This window comes from Typha latifolia, chromosome 1 (genome assembly GCF_019914945.1).
Source record: "Typha latifolia isolate L0001 chromosome 1, TyphaL0001v2, whole genome shotgun sequence".
Classification (NCBI taxonomy): Eukaryota; Viridiplantae; Streptophyta; class Magnoliopsida; order Poales; family Typhaceae; genus Typha; species Typha latifolia.
Window position 1 is genome coordinate 21,702,219 of NC_133086.1, and position 21,482 is coordinate 21,723,700.

General features: G+C 35.8%; 2 protein-coding genes across 2 annotated transcripts; both read right to left on the reverse strand.

Moving 5' to 3' along the window:
* Positions 1-43: 43 nt before the first annotated feature.
* Positions 44-8,658, reverse strand: LOC140786952 (putative 1-phosphatidylinositol-3-phosphate 5-kinase FAB1C). The gene is made up of 11 exons (XM_073135679.1): positions 7,656-8,658; positions 6,792-7,559; positions 6,549-6,702; positions 6,134-6,469; positions 3,933-4,751; positions 3,487-3,818; positions 3,276-3,402; positions 3,027-3,185; positions 1,334-2,932; positions 988-1,254; positions 44-766 (listed from the first exon to the last, which is right to left on the reverse strand). Exons 1-11 carry the CDS (start codon positions 8,108-8,110, stop codon positions 512-514), a joined length of 5,271 nt encoding a protein of 1,756 aa, XP_072991780.1. The 5' UTR covers positions 8,111-8,658; the 3' UTR covers positions 44-511.
* Positions 8,659-18,316: 9,658 nt separating this feature from the next.
* Positions 18,317-19,972, reverse strand: LOC140794678 (uncharacterized protein At1g66480-like). The gene is made up of 2 exons (XM_073146809.1): positions 19,252-19,972; positions 18,317-18,656 (listed from the first exon to the last, which is right to left on the reverse strand). Exons 1-2 carry the CDS (start codon positions 19,804-19,806, stop codon positions 18,612-18,614), a joined length of 600 nt encoding a protein of 199 aa, XP_073002910.1. The 5' UTR covers positions 19,807-19,972; the 3' UTR covers positions 18,317-18,611.
* Positions 19,973-21,482: the final 1,510 nt, after the last annotated feature.

Sequence of the window (21,482 nt, forward strand, 5' to 3'; positions counted from 1 at the left end):
ATGTTGACATCTGACGTGGCATTCATACAATAATCATGGCTACTAATCGGCAAAGAGAGGAACGAATATATTGATAAGCGTCATTTCATACAAAAAGTCATTGCTTCAGCACTCCCTACTCTTTGTCCCAATCTATGCTTTGCTCAAATAAAACAGAGAGCATCACGTAGAAGGTCAACCCAGCTACAGGCATGACATAATTAAACCTAATTTGCAGTAGAAAAGAGCCAAGTACATAAAGTATTTTGACTTCTTTTTTTCCCCCTGATAAATCTCTGTCCCGAAGACAGAATTTTTTGGAGTAGAAGCAAAAGAATGTACAAAGATCAATCCCTAGCAACTCGTCTGGACATTGTATCCAGAGAGTGTGATCCCAATCTATTACTTCCCACAACATTGATACAAGTGGTACAATTGAATGAACTAATCACGATACAGAAAAAGAATCGCCTTCTGTCGTTTAAATTGATCTTACTTCTTCCCAATAGCATGTGGTGCAGAATAAAAGGCCTCAAGAAGACCACTGGTCAGGGACTGTGAGAAAATACTTGGACATGGCTTTCCTAAACCTTTTCTTGTATTGTGTAGGAGATATGACGGTCGGAGATGTATTTTTCGGGCCACCAAGTATGCCTGATGCCTTTACCCATGTCTCTAGCTGCTTGTCCCATGTATATTGCCGCATGAAATCGATGATTCCAATAACAAGCTCTTTTCTTTCCTCGTCGATGCCAACCAGAAGCGAGTAATCCATGACATCTACGGACTGCCAAAAAAAAGCAAAGTATCAACCATACGTAATAGCCTTGCATTCTGACTGGTGGATAAAGAAAAAACAGAACATATCGTGGAAGTTCATGTTGTTGGAACTACACTTTCAATTTGAAAGAAGCTCAAAAAATGAAGGTCAGCAATTGATGTATAAGCATTTTGAGATGAAAATTGTCCATTACACATAATAGCATTAATAAGGATAGAGTTATATACCGCGAGGAAAGAAGTATCATTCCACACAGCTCGTTCCAATATTCTCTTTGCCTTGCTCCCCAAAAAGATTGGCTTTGTGTGAAGTGTCTCTAACAGATTCAGATCCAAGAGAACTTTATTGTTTCCTGAAGTATCAGGGTTATAGCGGGAGCGCAGAGAACCTTTTAGATCATAAACTCTTGATATCTTCCTCCTAAAGAAAAGATTCTCCATCACCATGAGATCCATCTTCAGTTCTCGTCCTCCTCTCAAGTTTTTGCCCACAACCTATGTCAGAGGACATATTATGAATATAAAAGATGTCGCCATGGTAAAAATTTTACAACTAGTATAGCAGATGATTCACCTGATAAAGACCAACTATCTTAGCTAGACATGTGGGACTTCCGGATATCAACGACTCTGTCAAATACTTGAAGTACTGGGGAGCAAAGTCTTCAAAAGAATCTAGCTCTGTCTTCGTCACTTGTTTTATGATAAATCTTTCATCCAGTGTCTTGGCAAAATAGACATTGCTTTTACCACCTTGTGCGCTCCATCTCTTGCAACGACTTAGAGAACGTATATAATCTACTACATTCAGGCAGCATTTTCTCCTAAGTGCATCGAACTGCTTTGCAAAATAACATGTCACAGAAAACTTTGCTTTGTCTGCAGGAAATGAAGCTTCATCATCAAAAGAAATTTTGAAATGAGCTTCCTTGGGATCTGAAAGGTTTTCTTGTAAAGGATGAGGCTCGTCAGGTCCATAGCACCGAGTTTCAGTACCATCTGATTCTATTTGGGAAATGGATGATTGATCTGTAAAACTCATGCGTATGGTCGAATTGGCCGTTTGATTACCAATACCACTGATTTTATCCTTCACATTTAGGCCATCGCGCCAATTCACTGAAGGTGATATAAAGCTGGCATATTCTCGAGATGTCAAGGAATAGGATATTATGCTGGTGGGCTCATCATCATAGATTGCAATAACAGCATCATCAAAACCTATTTGAGGTAGTAGTAGTCGTGCCCCATCACTGATCATATGAGAAACTGATGAGATGTATACAGAGGGATAAGTAAGAAGTGTATTTAGTCTCTCTACTGCCCTAGGAGTCCTTTGAGAATAGGCTCTTCGCATGTTTGAAATTGGATCCTTTGCCACACTTGCAAAATCTCCAAAGGAATCAGTAGACTTGACTGGCGACAAATGCAATGAAGTAGGAGATAGTCCGGCACGCTCTCTATGTCGTGATCTTAAAGCCGAATCAAATGAATAAACTCGGACTGGGGATATTACCTTCTTGTGAAAAGATTTATCCCTGAAACCCAAGGATTCAACTGACTCGGCTTCTGGACTAGTTCTTGGTGGATCCAGTACTAACTGATCAGAACCAGTCCATGCCACATCTATTCTGTCAGATAAACTAGATGCAGATGAAGGTAATTTCTCCAAAGACGTGTCAAAGATAGGTTCAGCAACCAATGGTCCATCTCCTCCACCAAATTGGCCAGAGACCAAATTGAGACCTGCTTGGCCCAAATAGCCCTCAACAGACTCAATCGACAAGTCCATATCAACTATGCTGTTGGTATTACATTCCAAAACCTGCGAGCTAATCTCCTCTTGTTTCTTAGAGAACGATGATTTCTGTGGACTTCCTATCAAGCTGGACTTAATTATGGTAGTTTCAGCTGAGTTTGTCGGCAAGTCATCTTTACGGAATAATTCAGACTTCCATTCTTTTAGATTGGCATCGGAAAGAATTTCTTGAGGTTGTGGATCAGCTTTGCTAGTATAACACTTTGTTTTCGAAAGTGAGTCTACAAAGTATAGCCTGCGATGCCACATGTAAGAATCAATAAGGAGGCAACGCCTCAAGCGATTGAGCTCTAAAATATCAATAGTTGCCTGAGAGGGCTGCATTGTTTCTGTTCTAACTGGTTGCAACAAAACCTATCAAAAGTGTCGATGACAAGGATTAGCCAAAGCGCAAAACACTTGACACAATATAAAAAGAAGAAAATGTAACATTGCAGCTGGCACTTACATTATATTCATTTTGTTCCATTTTATGCAAATCCTGTAGTTCGATAAGGTGTCTATGTATGCCTGTCTTTAAGGGTTCATCCCCTGAAGTCATATTCTTTTCAAACTCATGAAGCACATTAGAAACCTCTGCATGCAGACGTTCCACACCACTGGATATCTATGAAAGCAAATACGCAATATTAACTGGAGGAACTGATGTTCATGGTATATAGGTAGATGACTTCATAAAGGATGTTCAATAGCATACCATATCTGCTTCTCTTCTCACCCAATCTGGTGGAATTTGGAAACTGAAATCCAGTACTGATGGTGGCAAATTAACAGATAGTATATCTACAGGAGAATAGTAAAAGAAGGCAACCATGCTTCCATACCTGCCAGAATGCAAAGGAGAATTATAACCAGACACTGAAGACAAGAGAGATAGTTTGCAAAAAAAGGAAAAATAAAAGACACACCCATAGAAACGAAGACAGTCTCTCTGGAGAGAATGGCCGCAGCTAGCAATTCGGTTGGCTGTTGCATGGTTAGAAAAACTTAGCTCCAGAAATTTTCCAAAAGATAGACCCCAGGCAGCATCAGACATGATTACTCTTTGTGTTGTAGGTGGTACTCCATTCTCAAGTTTGCACTTGAGGCATCTGTGCCACATCCATATCCTTCCGTCACGTTCACCAGGTAATTTTACAGATGAAAGTCGCCTAACTCTAATTGTCAGGCTGCCTTGTTGGTGAGTGTAACACCTCACATGGGCTTCAGCAGGCTCTTTACAAGACCGACAGCAAGATGACTGGCAAGAAGCAGGGAAATGTGTCAAACAATTTCATAATATTCTGAAAATTTTGGAAAAACCCATACCACAGTATATCAGAATAGAAGCTGCAAATAAAAAGATCAAACTTACCTGATCAAACAAATCATCACGGAGATATCTTCCGAGTGGCTTATCAAAACTACCATAGAACTTAATTCGAAAGAGCTGAGAATGTTCACAAACTGTGCCTTTTATTACACTAGTGCTTGATACAGAAACTAAAATGCTCTGCTGATTGTCAGCAGTTGAGAAGTATTCACAAGAAAAATCATTCTGATCTTCTAGGTCTTCTCTTTTACGTTCATCATCTGATCTATAATGCCATTGATTCTCTGGGTGGTTTTCTTCTATAATTGATCTCTCCAACACTTCATACTGATGAATGCCATCATCAGTTTCAAAATGTGGAGAGTCATATGCTTCCCCGGATCTCTTGATCAAACTACTAGAGTCACTGATAGAAAAATCTGGACAGGATCCATTCCCATTGTAATGAGGATACACTGAAGGTAAGGGAATAAGATTACCAGAATTCATATGATTAATTAAAGAATTACATTCTTTATGCTCTGCATTAGTCCCCAAGAGATCCTCATTTAATGAGAATGAATTTGAAGATGGATCAAGGCCTTTGGAAAGCTTGCATGATCCATCTGTAAGATGCTTATCTCCAACAGTTTGATGTGTATTAAGATGAGTCAAATTAGAAGCTCTTGAGAGAAAAATATCTTCATTGTCCTGCTTCTGTCTGACAGCAACTGGAAATCTTGAAGGGACCTTAGGGATTGTTGCACCTGCGTCTGCAAAGAATGATGTCTCAAGTAATAGATGATAGGCTGCAAAGCTTGCAAATTGTACAGCTTTCTTGACCTTTTTTAATTCTTCACGACATGTACCCCGTAGAAGAACCTGCATTAAGTGTTGCTAGTTAATCAGGACAAAAGAAAAACATGCCAACTCTTAACAGAACGTCAAACATAAAGTATTCCAATTACTGCAATTATGGAAGGAATTGTCCAGGTAGTGCTCTTTGGCAGGTAAAACAAAACGTAGCTCATTCAACTTTTGCTTGTTAAAACATAAATCCAGATCTTCCTGTCTGATCCTTGGATGTTATTTGTTTATTTATTTATAACAATGTAGATAATGGTCCATGATACCCACATGTGTCTGGTGACTGGTTTTAATGATGGAATATCCATCAATTAAAGCCGTCAAAAAGATCAGATCAGGGTTGAACATAAATGGATCAGTTACAGACGGCTCTAAAACCATGGTGCTGCAGAACGCATACCAAGTTATACCATGTTAAATTATTTTGATCACTTTTAACATCCTTTCAGATGGGCAAAATGTTGAGTGAGTAGCCATACTCTTTCTTTGACTAATTTCGATGTCTATTATAGCAAAGGCATCTGATTTATATTCAGTTGCAGAAATATTAAGATGGTGGAAAACTTAATGGTCTTTACATCTTATCCAATTTCAGCAGATGATTTGAGTGTAAGTGTCACTATGAATATCCCAGAAACTAACAGCAGGGATCATGAAGGGAGCAAAAGAAAATGAAAACATTAACTATACATCTTTAGGTAACCTTAAGCAGAACAAATAGCTGAACTTTATAAATTGCATCACATCATGTAGTTTATAGAGTTACAGTTGGCTTCATAGAGGCCTCACAGCCTTTCTCGTATATCTCCTGATTTCTTTGTTCTGCTGCATGACAAATATTTTGGTGCCTCTACAAGTCAGTTTGTCTTGTATCTAGGTTCTCAGAGCTTTACTAAATTTGAACTGCAGAAACACCACATTCTGGACAAAGCAGAATGTTTCGAAATTAAGAAACCAAGATACTTTTGGGTTTTGTGGATCTAATATTCTACTTTAATCATCAAAAGTACATGAGAAATATTTCACAAAACTAACTGTTTAATGAACTGAATACCATACAGTTAGAAGTCCTATATTATCCAGTACTATTATCAGCTTTACATCCTTTTGTCAAAATCATCATCTATTTTGTACATATAAAATAGCTTATCTAACTACACAATATGCTAGACATATGTCAAGAAGTGTTTAAATTATTGCCATCCATTTCATATCAGATAGAAGAAGATAAATAACAGTAGATTAATTTGACTCATCAAAGAGCCCATATTACCAAGTTTAAAAATATAAGTTGGTTATCAAGTCAAATTATATCATCAGTATGCAATCTCTATAATTGAAACTGCTTACAAAAATGATAGATGTGAGTGCATTACTAAGAAAGACTAATCCATTACCGTGCACCCTAAGCGCCTCGGACAACCTTCAAAGAACATCAAGGTCTTAATTGACTTGTTTGGATTTTTTGCAGATGAATATTCCATCACTTTCTCTGTCCGAAACATTTCGCAATGTCCTAGCGTTGTCAGTGCAACATTGTCAATGGATGAAACAATCTGAGCTCCAGTACACCGTGATATTCTATCCAAAAGCGACCTCTTGACATTCAAGACTAAAGAAATCTCTTTAGCCAGGAGTTCCTGTGCATAGGATGAAACACTTTTCTCAACCAGAAGAACATTAGGTCGACGAGCCTCTATCTTTCCAATCACCATCTTTAGATGATCCTTTTCCTGCAGTGAAGGCATTATAATCAGATTAGAAAATCACAAAAGAACAGCAATGCTAATTTACAAGATCATGAGATATAACCTGTTTGAGTACGGTATCGATAGATGCTAGTTTATTGGAAGCTTTTTGGTATTCCAGGGCTCCTCCTAAAAGAAACAATCTCGGGTTCTTATGCTGCGAGACCATACGTTTGTGTTTTATATTTTTAGAACAGACAACTCCCTTGACAAAAGTGCTGTGTTGCATAAGCTCCAATTAGTTTCATATAAGCATGACATTAAGTGGAAAATAAGATCTTTATGAAAATATCTCAATGAATATTACCTATCACTTGGACTCCCTGATGCTATACACTTGACCTTCACGTAGTCGCCAGGATCCATGCTGCCACCTTTACTTGTGTCTGGTTTCACAAAGTTTGCAGCTTGCCACGCCAATGAGGATACTAGTTCAAGCCAGCCCTTCCCACCATTTTCATTTCCAAGACTAAGACCTTCCCCTATTAGTAATTGAGGCACAAGAGCTCGGAAGTGCCCATATACATGGCTCATTAAGAGATCCTTATGAGCTTCATTTGGTTTCTCCTTTATCCCTAAGGCATAATCACTGAAACTGCTATGCACAAAGAGCTCGCCAGAGTCACCAATCTCATCATCCTCATCGTCATATTCAAAGAAGCCAGTTTCCACATCATCTTCCTTGTCTTGAGGTTGTGGAGGACACCAAATATCTGCATTGGACTCAAAATCTAACAGTTGTTGAGCCTTGTCATTTTCTTGTTGGTAAACCGAAAGATCGTCATCAGTACAATAGCTAGTATGCTCCAAATCATTAGATTCTACAACAGATTTTCGTAGGTAACCAGGTGAATCTTGATCAAAACTACCTCTCCTTGACGTAGGAGTAATATCTCTTTGCTCCACTGCCCTACCAGGACTCTCAAAAGGACTCGAAGTCATCGACATGAAACTGTGCGTCTCATTCCCAGTACCCACGCTGATGGATTCTGTATCTGAACTATCTTGAAAGAACTCACTTGTCGGGGTAAAAAACTGCTTCCCATATTCATCATCCTCTTCATCTTCTATTCCTCTATAGACACAGATGAATTGCTCGCATAAGTAACAATCAGATAAGTTGCACCTACTATCTCTTGTAAACAAAGAAAGGCTACAAGTGAAGAGTTACCTGGCTGTGGAGCACCGAAGAACACGCGGTGAAGAAAATGAAGAAGTCTGCTGCCTTGCCAAATTGACATTCTTGATCCCAGATCTGGATAAGGACAACTCAGGCATGCGGTCAGGAACCACCAAAGGGCTCCCTTTCCCGCAGCCGTGCTCCTCTACTGCCGCTCCGCTCCCATTAATAGCTCGGAAGCAGAAATTACAAAATCTCGGCGGCCCTTCCTGATCAATTTTCGACGGACTGCCGCCATTCTCCATACACTTCCGGCAGAACACTCGACCGCAGCTCCGGCAACGATGCACAAAAGCAGCCGCCCTTAAACTCTCCTGGCACTCATAGCACACCAACCGCTCGACGGCGGTTGACATCAAAGACTCCGATAAGGTGTCCGAAAGTTCGTTTATCCAAGACCTGACCTTCTGGACCACTTCAGGAATCGCAAAATCCGCTACTCCCATAAGCCAAAACCACTCCCCTGTAATTCCTACGCAAATTCCTCAAAAAACCCAATACAACCTTCGCCGAATAAAAAAATAAATCGGAAGGGAACCAGAGTAACACCCACAAACTTCACTCCTGGGAGACCAAAATTTCTCCAGAAGAAGTGGGCACTTTTTCTTTTTGTTATATACAACTGAGGTATATCATCAAACACACGGTCGGCAAAATCCTTTCCACACAAAAATCAAATTTTTAACAAACAACAACAGAGAAGGTGCCAGCATTAACCGATCCCAGATTGCTCTACGAAGTCCAATGGGCCTCTGACCATAGAGCCAAAAGGAGACTTCTTGGGCTAAATTAAGGGAAGGATTAAGAGGAGGAGCAGGAGAAGGAGAAGCGCAAGAGCTCCATAGCTCAGCGACGAGATGGAGGAGGAGCAATAATTAGCGGCGGCGGCGGATCTCATCTTCCGGTGGAAGAGGTTTCTTAGCTCATCAATCTGCTCCAAATATAGGCTCGGAGAGGAAAGGGAAAGGTACAACAATTTAACTTTCCTGTGGATGGATTTCTTTATCAGAGGTCAATCTATTGTATACCGATGAAAGTTTCCGTAGCAATTCTCTTTTCCATTTTATCCTACAATTAAGAATATAATTACATTTAGGTCCTTGGTGAGTAACAAAAAAGAAAGGATTGGTTGTAAGAATTGGACCCCGGCCTTGTAAGGAAAAGATAAAAAGAACAACTGCAACTGTGTAGGCCGAAAGTAGTCGCTACGTGGCGCTCGTCTGATTGGTCGACGAGATGGATCTCTGAAGATGTATCTTTTCTAAAAAAAGATTTGGTGATTCATTGGTAGATTCACTTTCGCCCAATAGATTACTAGATAAAAAGATATAAAATATTTAGTAAGGACAAATACCGGTTCCTTCTATTTTACTATGCATATCTATTACCAGATACATCTATATATTTATATATATATATAAAGGCGGTTTTAGTAATATTTTGTTCTCCACTCATTTTTAATAAATGTCAAAATACTATATATAAATCTCAGAATTTTTTAAATTAAAGATAGCGCATCAACTAACCAGACACAGACAAGCCCATAGCCCATAGATATTTATTTCAAAAATAATGTAGCAGCATAAAGAGGAATTTTGAAATTTTGGTCCTTTTTTTTTTAAATATTTTTCATAGAGTCAAAATTAACCGGTTCTATTTTGGCATGCACTGATGTCACTATTTTGGATTTGTTGTATTGTTTTTATTTATTCAATGTGAAGGCATATAAAACCCTAAAAAATCTAAGAAAAGATCTTCTTCGGAACCCTCAAAATCTTTTGGGCTAAATTATTTTGAACAGAAAGGTCCATTTTTGGACGTTGTAATCAAATTTTCATAAAATGTTATCCTCCTAGAAAGTCTCTATCAATAGTTCTATTCCTTGTATTATAATAAATATCATCTTTTTAACATATAATATATATGCGATAATTAGATTATTTCAAAGCAAAACAACGGATACAAAAATAATGTTGGTATTAGATTTCTAGAACAAATTACAGCTTTCAAGCATCATAACTTATAATAATAATAATAATAATAATAATATGACAAATTAATACACGCTAAAATATAATTAAATAGTGTTGATAATGGTTAATCCGAGTACTTTAAATATTGATTCATGTAGATCTATTAATAAAGGGCTTGAATCCAACTTAAACCCATGTCACCCTAACCAGACGAGATTGGCACACCTATCCAAAACCAAGAAGGCTTGATTCATATAACACTATAATATTTCTTCCATCATCAAGGCAAAAGGTGCAAATATTTTATTTAAAATTTATGGTTATCTAAGGGCAAGTGTGCGTTATCTCCGGAGTCCCACACCATGCCCTATGCCCCCCACTTTGGAAAGGAGTGTTTGGTTTGCTAATAGCGAGGAGAGGAAAAAGGGAATGCTCACGTGGATTTGTGGATCACAAGGAAAAAAAAAAAAAAAAAAAAAAAAAAAGAGAGGAAGGAAAAAGAGGAGATAAGCGAAAGACGACCAAGACGCGCCGCCCCCTCTCTCCCCCACCCCACCCCCACCCTACTTTCTTTTCTTCTCTTCTTAGGATAATTCTTCCATACTTTCCCCGTTGTATATGACTCATGCCCACGTGAAGTGGGACGGCAACGTGATCCATTCCACCTTTGCTCTCTCCCGCCCTTTTTTTTTTTTTATATAATAATTTTTTATTTTAGGAAATTCTTTTTTTATTTTGTTTGTTTAAAGAGCTAACCCTACTCCGTGAATATAAAAATATTAAAACCTCGTTAAGCTTTAGCTAATATACTGAGTCGCCTAGTTCGTCCAATTATTACTTCAATTTTTATAATAATTATTTTGAATTTGAGTCGATCAAATAACTCTTTCGTCATTTAGGGTTTTGTCGTAGGTTGTTCGCAAAATCTGAGCTTATGAAATTCCTAAAGTTGGAGGCATCGCGTTTCTTCAATTGATAGTTTAATTATATAGTTGGCTAGTGAATTTAGATAAATAGCATCAAGCTTAGCTCACGCAGATTACTGCAATTGGAATAGGAAGTGATATATTCGAACACATGTGAGTTCAAAATTCTTCCTAGGTTTACTTATTAAAAATGACTAATTCATATGTCTAGCTTATAATTAACTAGCTCATGATTCAGCATCGGAAGCCTAATCTCTTGCTAGGGTTTGGCTTATTAATTATATTAGTCTAGTTTTGGATATTATTGTTGGAAAATTATGATCTTAACATAATTTTTTTGAGAATTTCAAGTGGGATCCATATATTATTTACGATGAATTAATAGTGGAATAGAAGAAAGAAAACTCAAAAAGTACTTTAATATAATATATCTATTTATTTAAATTTATGAAAAATAAATAAAAATTGACTTTAAAATTACAATCATTACGATAATAAATAAAATTTTACTTGGGCTTTAGGCCCCTGTGTGTACCTATGTTTTAATGTGCACTATCTGCCCTACACGGCTCAGTTTTATTCGATAAAAACACTGGCTAATGATTTTATAATACAACGAGAGAGAAGAATATTAAATTAGTTTTGTTCATTAAGACATTTTAATTATTATTATCTTTCTTACATAAGTAAATTATTGTGCCCTTAGCAAGAGGTGGAGGACGATCTCGTATTAAAGAGATAATGTTAAACACTAGAGCCTATACAGCCATTATTCTTATGTAGTTAATTTAACTTATCTATATATTAATTATCCGTTAAGTATAACAAGATCAAAGTTAATATACCATATAGTAGAATGTTAATGATAATAAAATACATTGTTTTTATAAATTCTCTTAGCCTTATATTGAAAAAAAAATGGACTCAACTTTGATCTCATATTTTTCATACATTTACACAAAAGGGAGAATGATCATATGTAAAATGAATAGACTATTATATACATCATTTATCTCTTTAGACTTTCCACTTGATTAAATCATATGAGGCCATTATGATGCCCATTTTTTGCTCTGTAAATATATATATATATATATTTCTTTTGCACAAAACTACAATGTCATTGTCCTTTCTTTAAGGGGATTTTAGTCAAAGGCCATAAAATAGATTGGAGATATTTCTTATGAATAAGAAAAAGATATTAACCTAACTCAGTTAGGCTAACTGTGACTTGGCTTCTCATTGCCTGTTCAAGATTAGGGAACTAATGCAATCTTGACCTTAGGAAATCTTCAGAGCCAATTTGGATTATTATTATCATTTTAATTGCAATTTGTCTCTTGTGATAACTTTGAGTTACATCTTTCATAAATTTAAAAAAAAAAAAGAAAAGAAGAAGAACTTTGAGTCACATCTATATAATTCACATTTGTTTATGCATTAATTCATGTGACACTCCAAGTTGTTGCATGTATAATTCATGCACATATTAATTAGTAGCGCAATATTACATTATTTTAATCAATTTATATAAAGAAATATTAGAAATAAACTCGATCGAGCATACCTATGATAGCGATCATAATTAGGGGGTGTAATCAAGTCGAGCTCTAATCAAATTTGAGTTAGAACTAAATAATTTCAAGCATAATGATTCAGTATTTAATCAAGCTTGAAATAAGACACGGTTCAATGATAAAAAAAATTATAAGAACTAATATAGTTCAATCCTGAAATTTTAATTCAAGTATTTACATTAGTTATATATAGTATTATTAATTTTGAGCCTTATTGAATGAAGCTTGATTAAGTCGGCTCAAAACTAATTTCGAGCATATTTAGCATAGGAAGTTTAATACCGCTTAATAATATGGCTTGTTTGGTTGTATATGTATTAGAAAGTGTCACATTTATATATGTATAAGCATTTTAATATATGAAAATGAGTTTGGATACAAGCATTAAAAAGGCATGAGAATTTAAATCATATTTTGTGACATTCAAATCGAATTGCACATTACCTAACATTTATAAATGCAAAATTTTAGCACAATGGATAGTTTAAATGTGTGGTGTCCCATTTAATCAAACACTTGGTGCATGCGAAGCAAACTTGTGACCATATATATAAAAAATAAATGAATAAATTAGAGGTCCTACAAAGAAATATATTTTAATATAACTAGATTTTGATCCCAAATGGGCATATAAAGCTAGATATGAATCTAATCTAACAACTAGACAAAATTGCTTGCATCAAAAGGGTGATCTTTTGCACCATCAACAGCTCAATGACGGTGGCCAAAATAACACCAATTGGGTCTACAACTTTCTCAATTTGCTCCTCATTTTTCTCTTTAATATTACCTAAAATTAATATTTACATACATATATTTTTACAATAATTATCCTATCCGTTAATTTAATAAAGTGTAGAAAAACTAAAATTATACTATTTGTATTTTCTTGCATCTAAATTATTTAAACTTTCATGGTTAGTTAACTCTAAGAAATATCCAAGTAATTTTATAATAAAAAATATAAATATCAACTAGAGAATTTAGATAATTTTATATGCAAAAAATAATAATAATAATCTTGCATAGATCCGACATAATGGTAGGTTATGTCTCTGTAGATATAGTTCTCAATTTGATGTTAGGTTGAGGTCACTTCAAAGGCTATATATATGTAAGGGGGATAAGATAAGAAGTCCTACATAACTTTGAATAGTTTCATACCTTATCTTAATTTGGACTTATGGAAAGGGATTTTATTTTCTTTTTCTTTTTTCCAAGTAGTAGGAATCTACATTTCCAAATGCACTGTTTATTATTTATTTCCATGTCATAACATTGTCGCAAGGAAGTGTAATACTTCTGTTTAATATTTGAGACATGGTAGATAGATAGCAATCCCTTTCTTTTTAAACTTATCCATAGGTTTTATTTTTCTACTCCTATTTTATATCTAGCATAAGGATCAATATTAATTCTAGAGCTAATTAAACATAGATCTCTAAAACATTACTTATTTTTCTATAGAATTCTAGTGATTAACTATCAAATAACGGTCACCCTCAAATATCTCTAAGACTAAAACGGTTATAAAGTATTTAAAATTGATTGACAAAAAAAAAAAAAAAAAGAAGAAGAACAAACATGAGTATTTAGAGATTTTACTAGGTGCATTGAAAATAAAGAATAATTATCTCTTAATTAATAATACACAGGATTAGATTCATTTTTCTTTATTAAATTTCAGAGTTTAGAAAAAAAAATTAATGTAGTGATTGTCTTTATCAAAACATCAGTCCAAGGAGAAGAAGAAAAGGTTGCCCATCTATTAGAAGATAATGGTCCTCTTTTAATTTAATTTGATCGTGACTAACATCTCTATCAGTTGGCCCATTAAACTTTGTAATTAAAACTAGTACTTCAAACAGGTGAACAGGATCAATCAACTCACCTTAAAGCTTTACCACACCAATTAATTGGCTTAATTTGAGGATTTTGGTAGCACATTAACTTACAAAGAAAAGCACTAATATTAACTCTCTCTCTCTCTCCCCTTTGTTATTACATAAATGCTCCATAAACATAAATAACCGTTAAGATTTTTTAATTTTTCTTTCATCATTTACGATATTAAATCTATTTCTTTTACATAAAAATTGGAACGGCCCATACTTAAATATACAACTTTGGATGATATATTCATACAAGAAATTCACATTAATTATAGAGATAATTATATCTAGATGTTCTTAACTATTATATGGACTTCTTTTTTTTTTTAATAAACTAAAAAAAAAATATTCTCTCCAAAATATAAAAATAAATATGTCGTATAGCTATAGTTGCTCAAGTGATAACTTATGGATAAAAAAAGATAAAGAAAACTTAATAAAATAAGTATTTAAGACGTTTTCAATCACTTAAAAGAGATCTAAGTATAATTAATTATATACGGATGCATTCATCGATGCACGCATCCAATAAGATATAGAAAGATAATAAGAGGAAAGAAACAAAAACGAGAAAGGCAAAGTCCGAATTATCTAATCAGCAATTAATAAGAGTACATCATTTACTACCTAACATTTGGAGAATAATACGTGGAGACACGTCAGCGAAGAAGAATCCATCGATGACCCACGTCAGCATGCAGAATCAATGTTCCACGACTCCATTTTGCGTGCCTTCTTCTCTCAACATCGAATTAAATTCTCAATCCTCTCCTAATTTTCTATGATAATTACATTAATACATTTTGCTGCCCTTACAAATAAGAATTTATATGTAAATGAGATTATTTCTCTTAAAAATTAATCATAATTAACAATTCTATTATAAAAAAAAAAATCTAAAGTTTTCACTGGTAAAATTGGGAAGATAAATTTGTAGTTTAGGCGTATAATTCTGGGCATTAATCATGACTGTGGCCAAAGGTTATTGGAAAAGTCTCATCTATGATGTTGAGATCTAATACAAAGTCAGTAGGTGGAATCTTTACATGAAATGATAGTACTTTAGAAAGCTAATTGTGGTCCTATTTAAAAAGCACATTATGATGGATATATAATTATTTTTTATCATACAGATTTTATCCTACTTATTAAATGAATGAAGAAGTTTTTTTGCCCTGTCGACTCTATGAATATTTTACTTTTGGATATTTATAATTCTAGTTGTTACGTGGCTTTTTTTATTTAATTAATTATAAAAAAAAAGAGCGGCTATGGATGGAAATTAAAGGCCTCGATTATATCTTAAAGGTTATAATAAATATATATTTAGATTATTTTGTTATAATAGAAAAAGAGAGAGGCAAATGCCAAATCAAGTACGCCTCTTTATGCTCGTAATAAAGACGTGAATGGAAAAGGAGTTGGCCTTTATAAGCCTATGAGTTAAGCCATCAAAATTCTTGAATCTTTGAAGAATGCTAATTTAATAGAAGAAATGTCCCTTAGTTGAGGCCCCTTATATATTTATTTTCAAAGTTTTTAGCTGGGAAATTAAATAACACCTTTCCACGTCATAGTCAAAAAGCTTGTGAGCTCGAGCCCTAGAAAAGTTTGGTTGATAAGTTAAAAACAAAATTAGATTACGTATGTGTACGTGTGCGTCGAGATAAATGAGCGTCACAGACTTGGATCGGTTTAGTTGAGCTGAGTTAAACCTAAGCCTTAGTTTAATATTTGATTTAAATTTAGAGTTGAGTCTGAGTTGGAGCTGACTTGCCCAGCATTCTCCTCCCCCGTCGATAAGCCGATATTATAGCTACCATTTCCTCCTCCTCCTCCAATCAAGCTCGGGTCTACTTGGGCTCAGCTCGAGCTCGAGTTGAGCCGAGTCGAATCTAAACCATCAAATTATGGTCGAAATTAATCTCGAGCCAAGCCTGAGCTAGAGCCGACTCACTCAAGCTTGGCACGTTTACACCCCTATGTGTGTGGCTAATTTGATCTATTGCCACTTATTATTTGGCTCATTATAATCGGTTTCTTAGGAGAATTTGTTCATAAGTCCATTTATGTATCAAAAAAAATTTAGTGATCCTTATATATAGTTTATGTTTAGTCCATAAGTTCCTTATCAATCTTAAAAAAAGATATTTAATATAAAAAAAATCTAAGTCCATTGTGGTCTATTCCTTTGGGAGAGTTGCTTAGTTATCTAATCTACATATTAGAAATGATTAACCCTAATTGTTGAGCCAATAATTATTAATTCTAGTAACCCTAGCTAATACAAGTTATGAAATGACAAAGGACTTGTAGATCGATAGATAGATAAAATTTGCTAAGCAAGTAAACATACAACATTATCCCACCTCTTTTAAAGCCTTACTTTTTAGATGTGCCAACCATGACTAAGGTACTTGTCATTCATGGCAAAAGAATTATCTTATTCACTATTATATAAGCAATTTAAAAGATAAAATTAATCGTTAGCGAAGTAGGACGAAGGAGGGCACACTCAAACCTAATTTTGCAACACATTAGGGGATATAAAAACAAAAATTGCCAAAAAAAAAGTTACCAAATGCATCCTTTATAGTTAATTAATATCGTTAATAATAAACTTCTTACCTTATTATATTAGTTTAGAAAGCTCGTTAGATTTAAAGTGGATTACGTGAAAGATGATTAATTTAGTATGACACAAACAACGTTAATTAACCTATCTATATCATACGATGAATAGGACATTTTAACAAACGTAATCTCTCACCGGGTTTGCAATTGGAATTTCGAATTTAAGGCCCGGATATGTGATTATGTTGTTGGGCTTGGGCTATTATATTATGCATTTTAGCCTATTTTAAGCCTGTTTGAGCTCGGCTCCAATTTAATTTCAAGCCGATGTTAAGCACAAATAGATCTGGCTTATCTCGATAAGGCTAAATTTATATAAAAGTATATATAATAAATAATAGGCCACCTAAGATTTAATTTAAGTTTGATTTGAGCTGGATTCTAAGCTTTGTTTAATTCAAGCTTAGTTTGAGCTTGATTTGAAATATAGTTGAATTTACTTATCAAGCCTCTCGAAATGGGCTCGAGTAGAACTTAATCCATTCAAAGCTTGATTCTTTGGGTTAGGCTCAAAGGCTAGATTACACCCTCTTACCTACAAAGTTTCAAGTAAACCAAGCTTATTCTTGGGCTAAAAACTTAATGACAAGATTGCCCAAATTTAAGGCAAGCTTCCTCTCTATTGTTGAGAGGTTTGCTCCAATGCTCCATGGAGGAGTTGTGGCCATACAGACTAATCTTGGCTTCACTTGAGGCCTTTGCTCCTGTGAACCTTTCACGGTTTTACTTTTTTTATTATCTATTAGTGCCCTCGGACTTGATACTTACTTTACTTATAGTGCTCATGTTTGAGGCTTGTATTAAAACGTTGTTGCTTAATTCTCTGTCTCATTTGTTTATTAGGTTGCAATTGTAATCCTTGGATTGATGTTAATAAAATGTTATTGCCTACAAAATTTCCTTTTTAAAAAAAAAAAAAAAACTTGCAGGCTCCATGAAGTTTGACCCGATTGTTTGGGTTGATGCCTGCTGGGCAAATGGTCAGACCAGTGGTATTGGAGTGCTAGTTATTGCCACAGTGATAACATCCTTAAGGGCGTTTCAACCTTTGTTGCTTACTACATGAACGTGTGGATGCCATTGTTTTGGTGTAGGGACTTAAGAGCTCACAAGTATGGACTTTGGTAGGTTTTGATGGGGCCTAGCTCTACAATAATGATTCACTCACTATAGTTAAAGTCTATCAATGGAGATTGATCGACTCGACTCAATAGATCGAATCAAGAAGCAATTCGATCGATTTATGAAGTGGTTGGTATATCACTATATTGGTATTATGGTAATTCACACTCTAACAAGATAAGTAATTATCATTCAACCACTGTCTTTTATTTCTATTATCTTAAAAGCAGTTGAGTTAAATTTAACAGAGCTAGCGAAGAAGTAAAAAAAAATATTCCATTAAATAGAATATCTAAAACATCTCTCAGTAAAATTGCCTACGTGAGACTCGTCACCAAGAGGTCAGCAGTGCTCACGCTGCAACGAATAAGGAGGGGTAATTAATGGCCCTCCACTTTCCCATTATTCTTAAACTCATCGTTTACCAACTCTTCCATCATGCGTTGTTAAACCTAAGCACGATAATTCCGTAAGGAACCACACTAAGTCAAGCTTTTAGATCATGCCAAAACAGCAATATCCTCCACTATCCAAAAGTCTTTGACCAATCCATTAGAACGCCACGTCAGTAAAGTACAGTACAGTACAGTACAGTATAGTATAGTATAGTAAATCTCATATTTTAGTGAAAGAATATTTGTAGTATACATATAGAGATGTCTGGTCGAGAATGAGTATATCTTTGATGAGGAGAGAAACAATTCCAGGGCGAATAGGAAGCTACGAGCAGCTTCTCATGTTCGACCCGCAACTCTTGGGAGAACAACGACGTATAACAATTTCAGATTAATTTCGTTGCCAGAATTTAACGAGACTTTTCAATTCAAGCAATTATCTCGTCCGGCAACGTCACAAACCGCGTTCGCTTCTGCGAAAAATAAAGAAGAAAGAATCAGAGAGATATTTATTTTAAAAGGATTTTTGATGTAAATTTGATGGAAGATTCCATTTTATATGGAAATTTGCAGCTAGTAGGTAGGTACTTTTCAACTTATAATAAAGCATGTATAATGTGACCTAGGGCTTCAGAATATTGACTTTAAAAGGCTTTAAAATTGGTTGTTGGAGGGTGGAGAGAAAGGGAGTGCTACGAAAAGAGTTGACCACTGAGAATGTCAACAAAGTGCAAGTGATCAAATAATTTATGGTCACCATAAACGTTATCTCAAAGGGCAAAAGTACTCTGTAGAAAATAAAAATAAAAAAAAAATGAGGAGAACATATAAAAATTGATGGAAGTTTGGATAGTCTTAATGTAATTATCCTAATTTTAGATGCTTGCATAAATAAATTGTTCGCTGTATCTAAGATGTTATTTAATGATTTAAATTTTTAATCGACAAGAATTTGTGTTTATTGCTAGTCCATTACTTAAGCGGCTTCAAGTTTTTTTTTTGGGTCAATCGATCTTGTTATCTAGATAATAATAACCAACAAGTCTTGCATTGATTCAAGCTCAGTACCTCTTTCCTCCCGGCCCTGACACTCGGCTCGGCCACCGCCTCCGGCGTCCTCTTAGCCGCGACGCAGAGCTCCATAATCTTCTCCGCCGCCTCGGCTGCGTCCCGGCTTTCCTCCATCAGCTTCGCCACCTGCGCCTTCGGCAATCTCATCTTAATCCTCACCTCCCCATCCTTCCCGGCCTCGCTGGCCGCGACAACGGATGACTTAGCCGACAAGTCCGACGCGGCGCGGCGCGAGAGCATCAACCCCTCGAGCCGCTCCTTCGCCCCGAGCTGGATCGAGCCGGACCACGCCCTCCTCGGCGCCCGCTGGTCGGGGACCTTGGGCAGCTCGACGAGGAAGTAGAGCTTCTTGGGCTTCAGCGGCGCGTCCGGGTCGAGCGGCTTGGCTTGGAGGCCGAGTCGCTTCACCTCGTCGGCCTCCAGGATGGTGTAGCCCGGGTGGTCGCGGAGCGCCTCCATGGCTTTCGCCGGCGGCTTGAAGCGGTAGGTGGTGCCGTCGAGCTTCATCACCTTGGCGGCGCGCCTCATGGACGTCAACAAAGCGTTTCCCATGGCGAAGAAAATGGAACGGAGAGCTCACAGAGATTGTGCGGGTGGAAGCAAGGGGGAGAATTTAAAAGGCCTCTGTGGGGAAGTAATTGGGTAGTATTGGTAGTGTTTGTGGTCAGAGAGAGAGAGAGAGAGGGAGAATTGAATGGATTCTTGGAATGAGGAGTGTGAATGTGATCGAAGGATTGGACGGATTTTAAGGAAGAGCCGGTGGGAGGTTGTTAGGGAAGTTTGCATATACCACCCTGCACTAAGGAGTTATATTATATATATCATTTTATGCTCAACACGGGAATTGGGTATGCAAATAGTTAAAAATACAAGGTGCAAACCGTAAAATTCACTTAACGTACTGAGTCAGATTTCAAGTTACTTCGGCCGCAAATTTCAAATGTAGTTTATAGCATGTGCCCGTCTACTGTTTGTTGTTATTCCTCTTCGAACACGGCAAGTTTTCCTACGCTCGATGGCATCGTTAGTACTAAAAAGGAGCTCTTCTTCATCTCCTCGGCATTTAAATTCAAACCAAAATGTTTCACTTCGATCAAACCTTGGCAAGCTATAGCTGTAGGTGAAAATGCAATCAATTCTTTTTCTCCCTTTCCACAAATGTATATGAAAAAGGAGTCGGATTAAAAAACAAAACAGCCCCTATTAGTGCTGCTTACCTAACTCTAAACAATATTTAATCGAGCTTATTGTAGTGGTCTAATTAGTGGAAGGCAATCAAAACTACCAACTACTTTTCTTCGCTTGCGAAGGAAAAGAAAGAAAGAGAGAGAGAGAAAAAAGAAGAGAAAAATTTAAGATTTCACGTTGTAGTTCCCGTGATACGCGGCGGGATTGATTAATTTTTCTCACTATTTGCCTTCGAAAAATACCGAGCTAATGGTCTAAGTTTCTTGGAAGTTTGCATGGAGGTCTTAGTGGTAGATTAAGTAATAGTCTTAGTTAAAAGGATGACCGGGATGTATGGGGGTCTATTATGTGGCATGTGGTGTGAGAATGGAATCACTCAACAAATTTTGGTGGTGTTACTTGCAATTTTTTAATTTTATTAAGACCATGTCCTAAGATTTCGTGGGTCTACCCTTTACCTACTAGTATGTGTAGAGAATTCTAAATCCTATGGACTATAGTCACCTACTTAGTTTGGACTCCTAGATAGGTAAAGGTAGACACAAAACATTAAGGCTTTAATTTCTCATTTATTGAGATTTGGGAATTCATGCATATCATTTGATCTTGAGTTTAATTTTGTGTGATTGTTTGACGTGACATTTGTAAATGTAATTCTAAATATCTCATTCTTATAACGTCATAGATGAAATTAGGAAAATAACTAAATTATTTTTCTATTTTTTGTTAACACAAAATTCTCTCTTGAATTGCATATAATTTGTACATACATATGAAAGATAAATATGTTACGTGACTATCACGTGATAATTTATGGATAAAAATAGTCAACAAATACTTTACGAAATAGAGTAAAGCGAGGTATTTTTGACAATCCAAAGAGTCACTGTGTACAAAAAAAATCATTTATGAGGTCAATACGAAAAATTATGGTAGTTCAGAGTGCGAAAAAAGAAGACCTTGTTCACTAATAAAATAAGACCTATTCTGAAATAAATATTATAATTTTTAATACCAAAATAAGTTATTCTAATATTAAG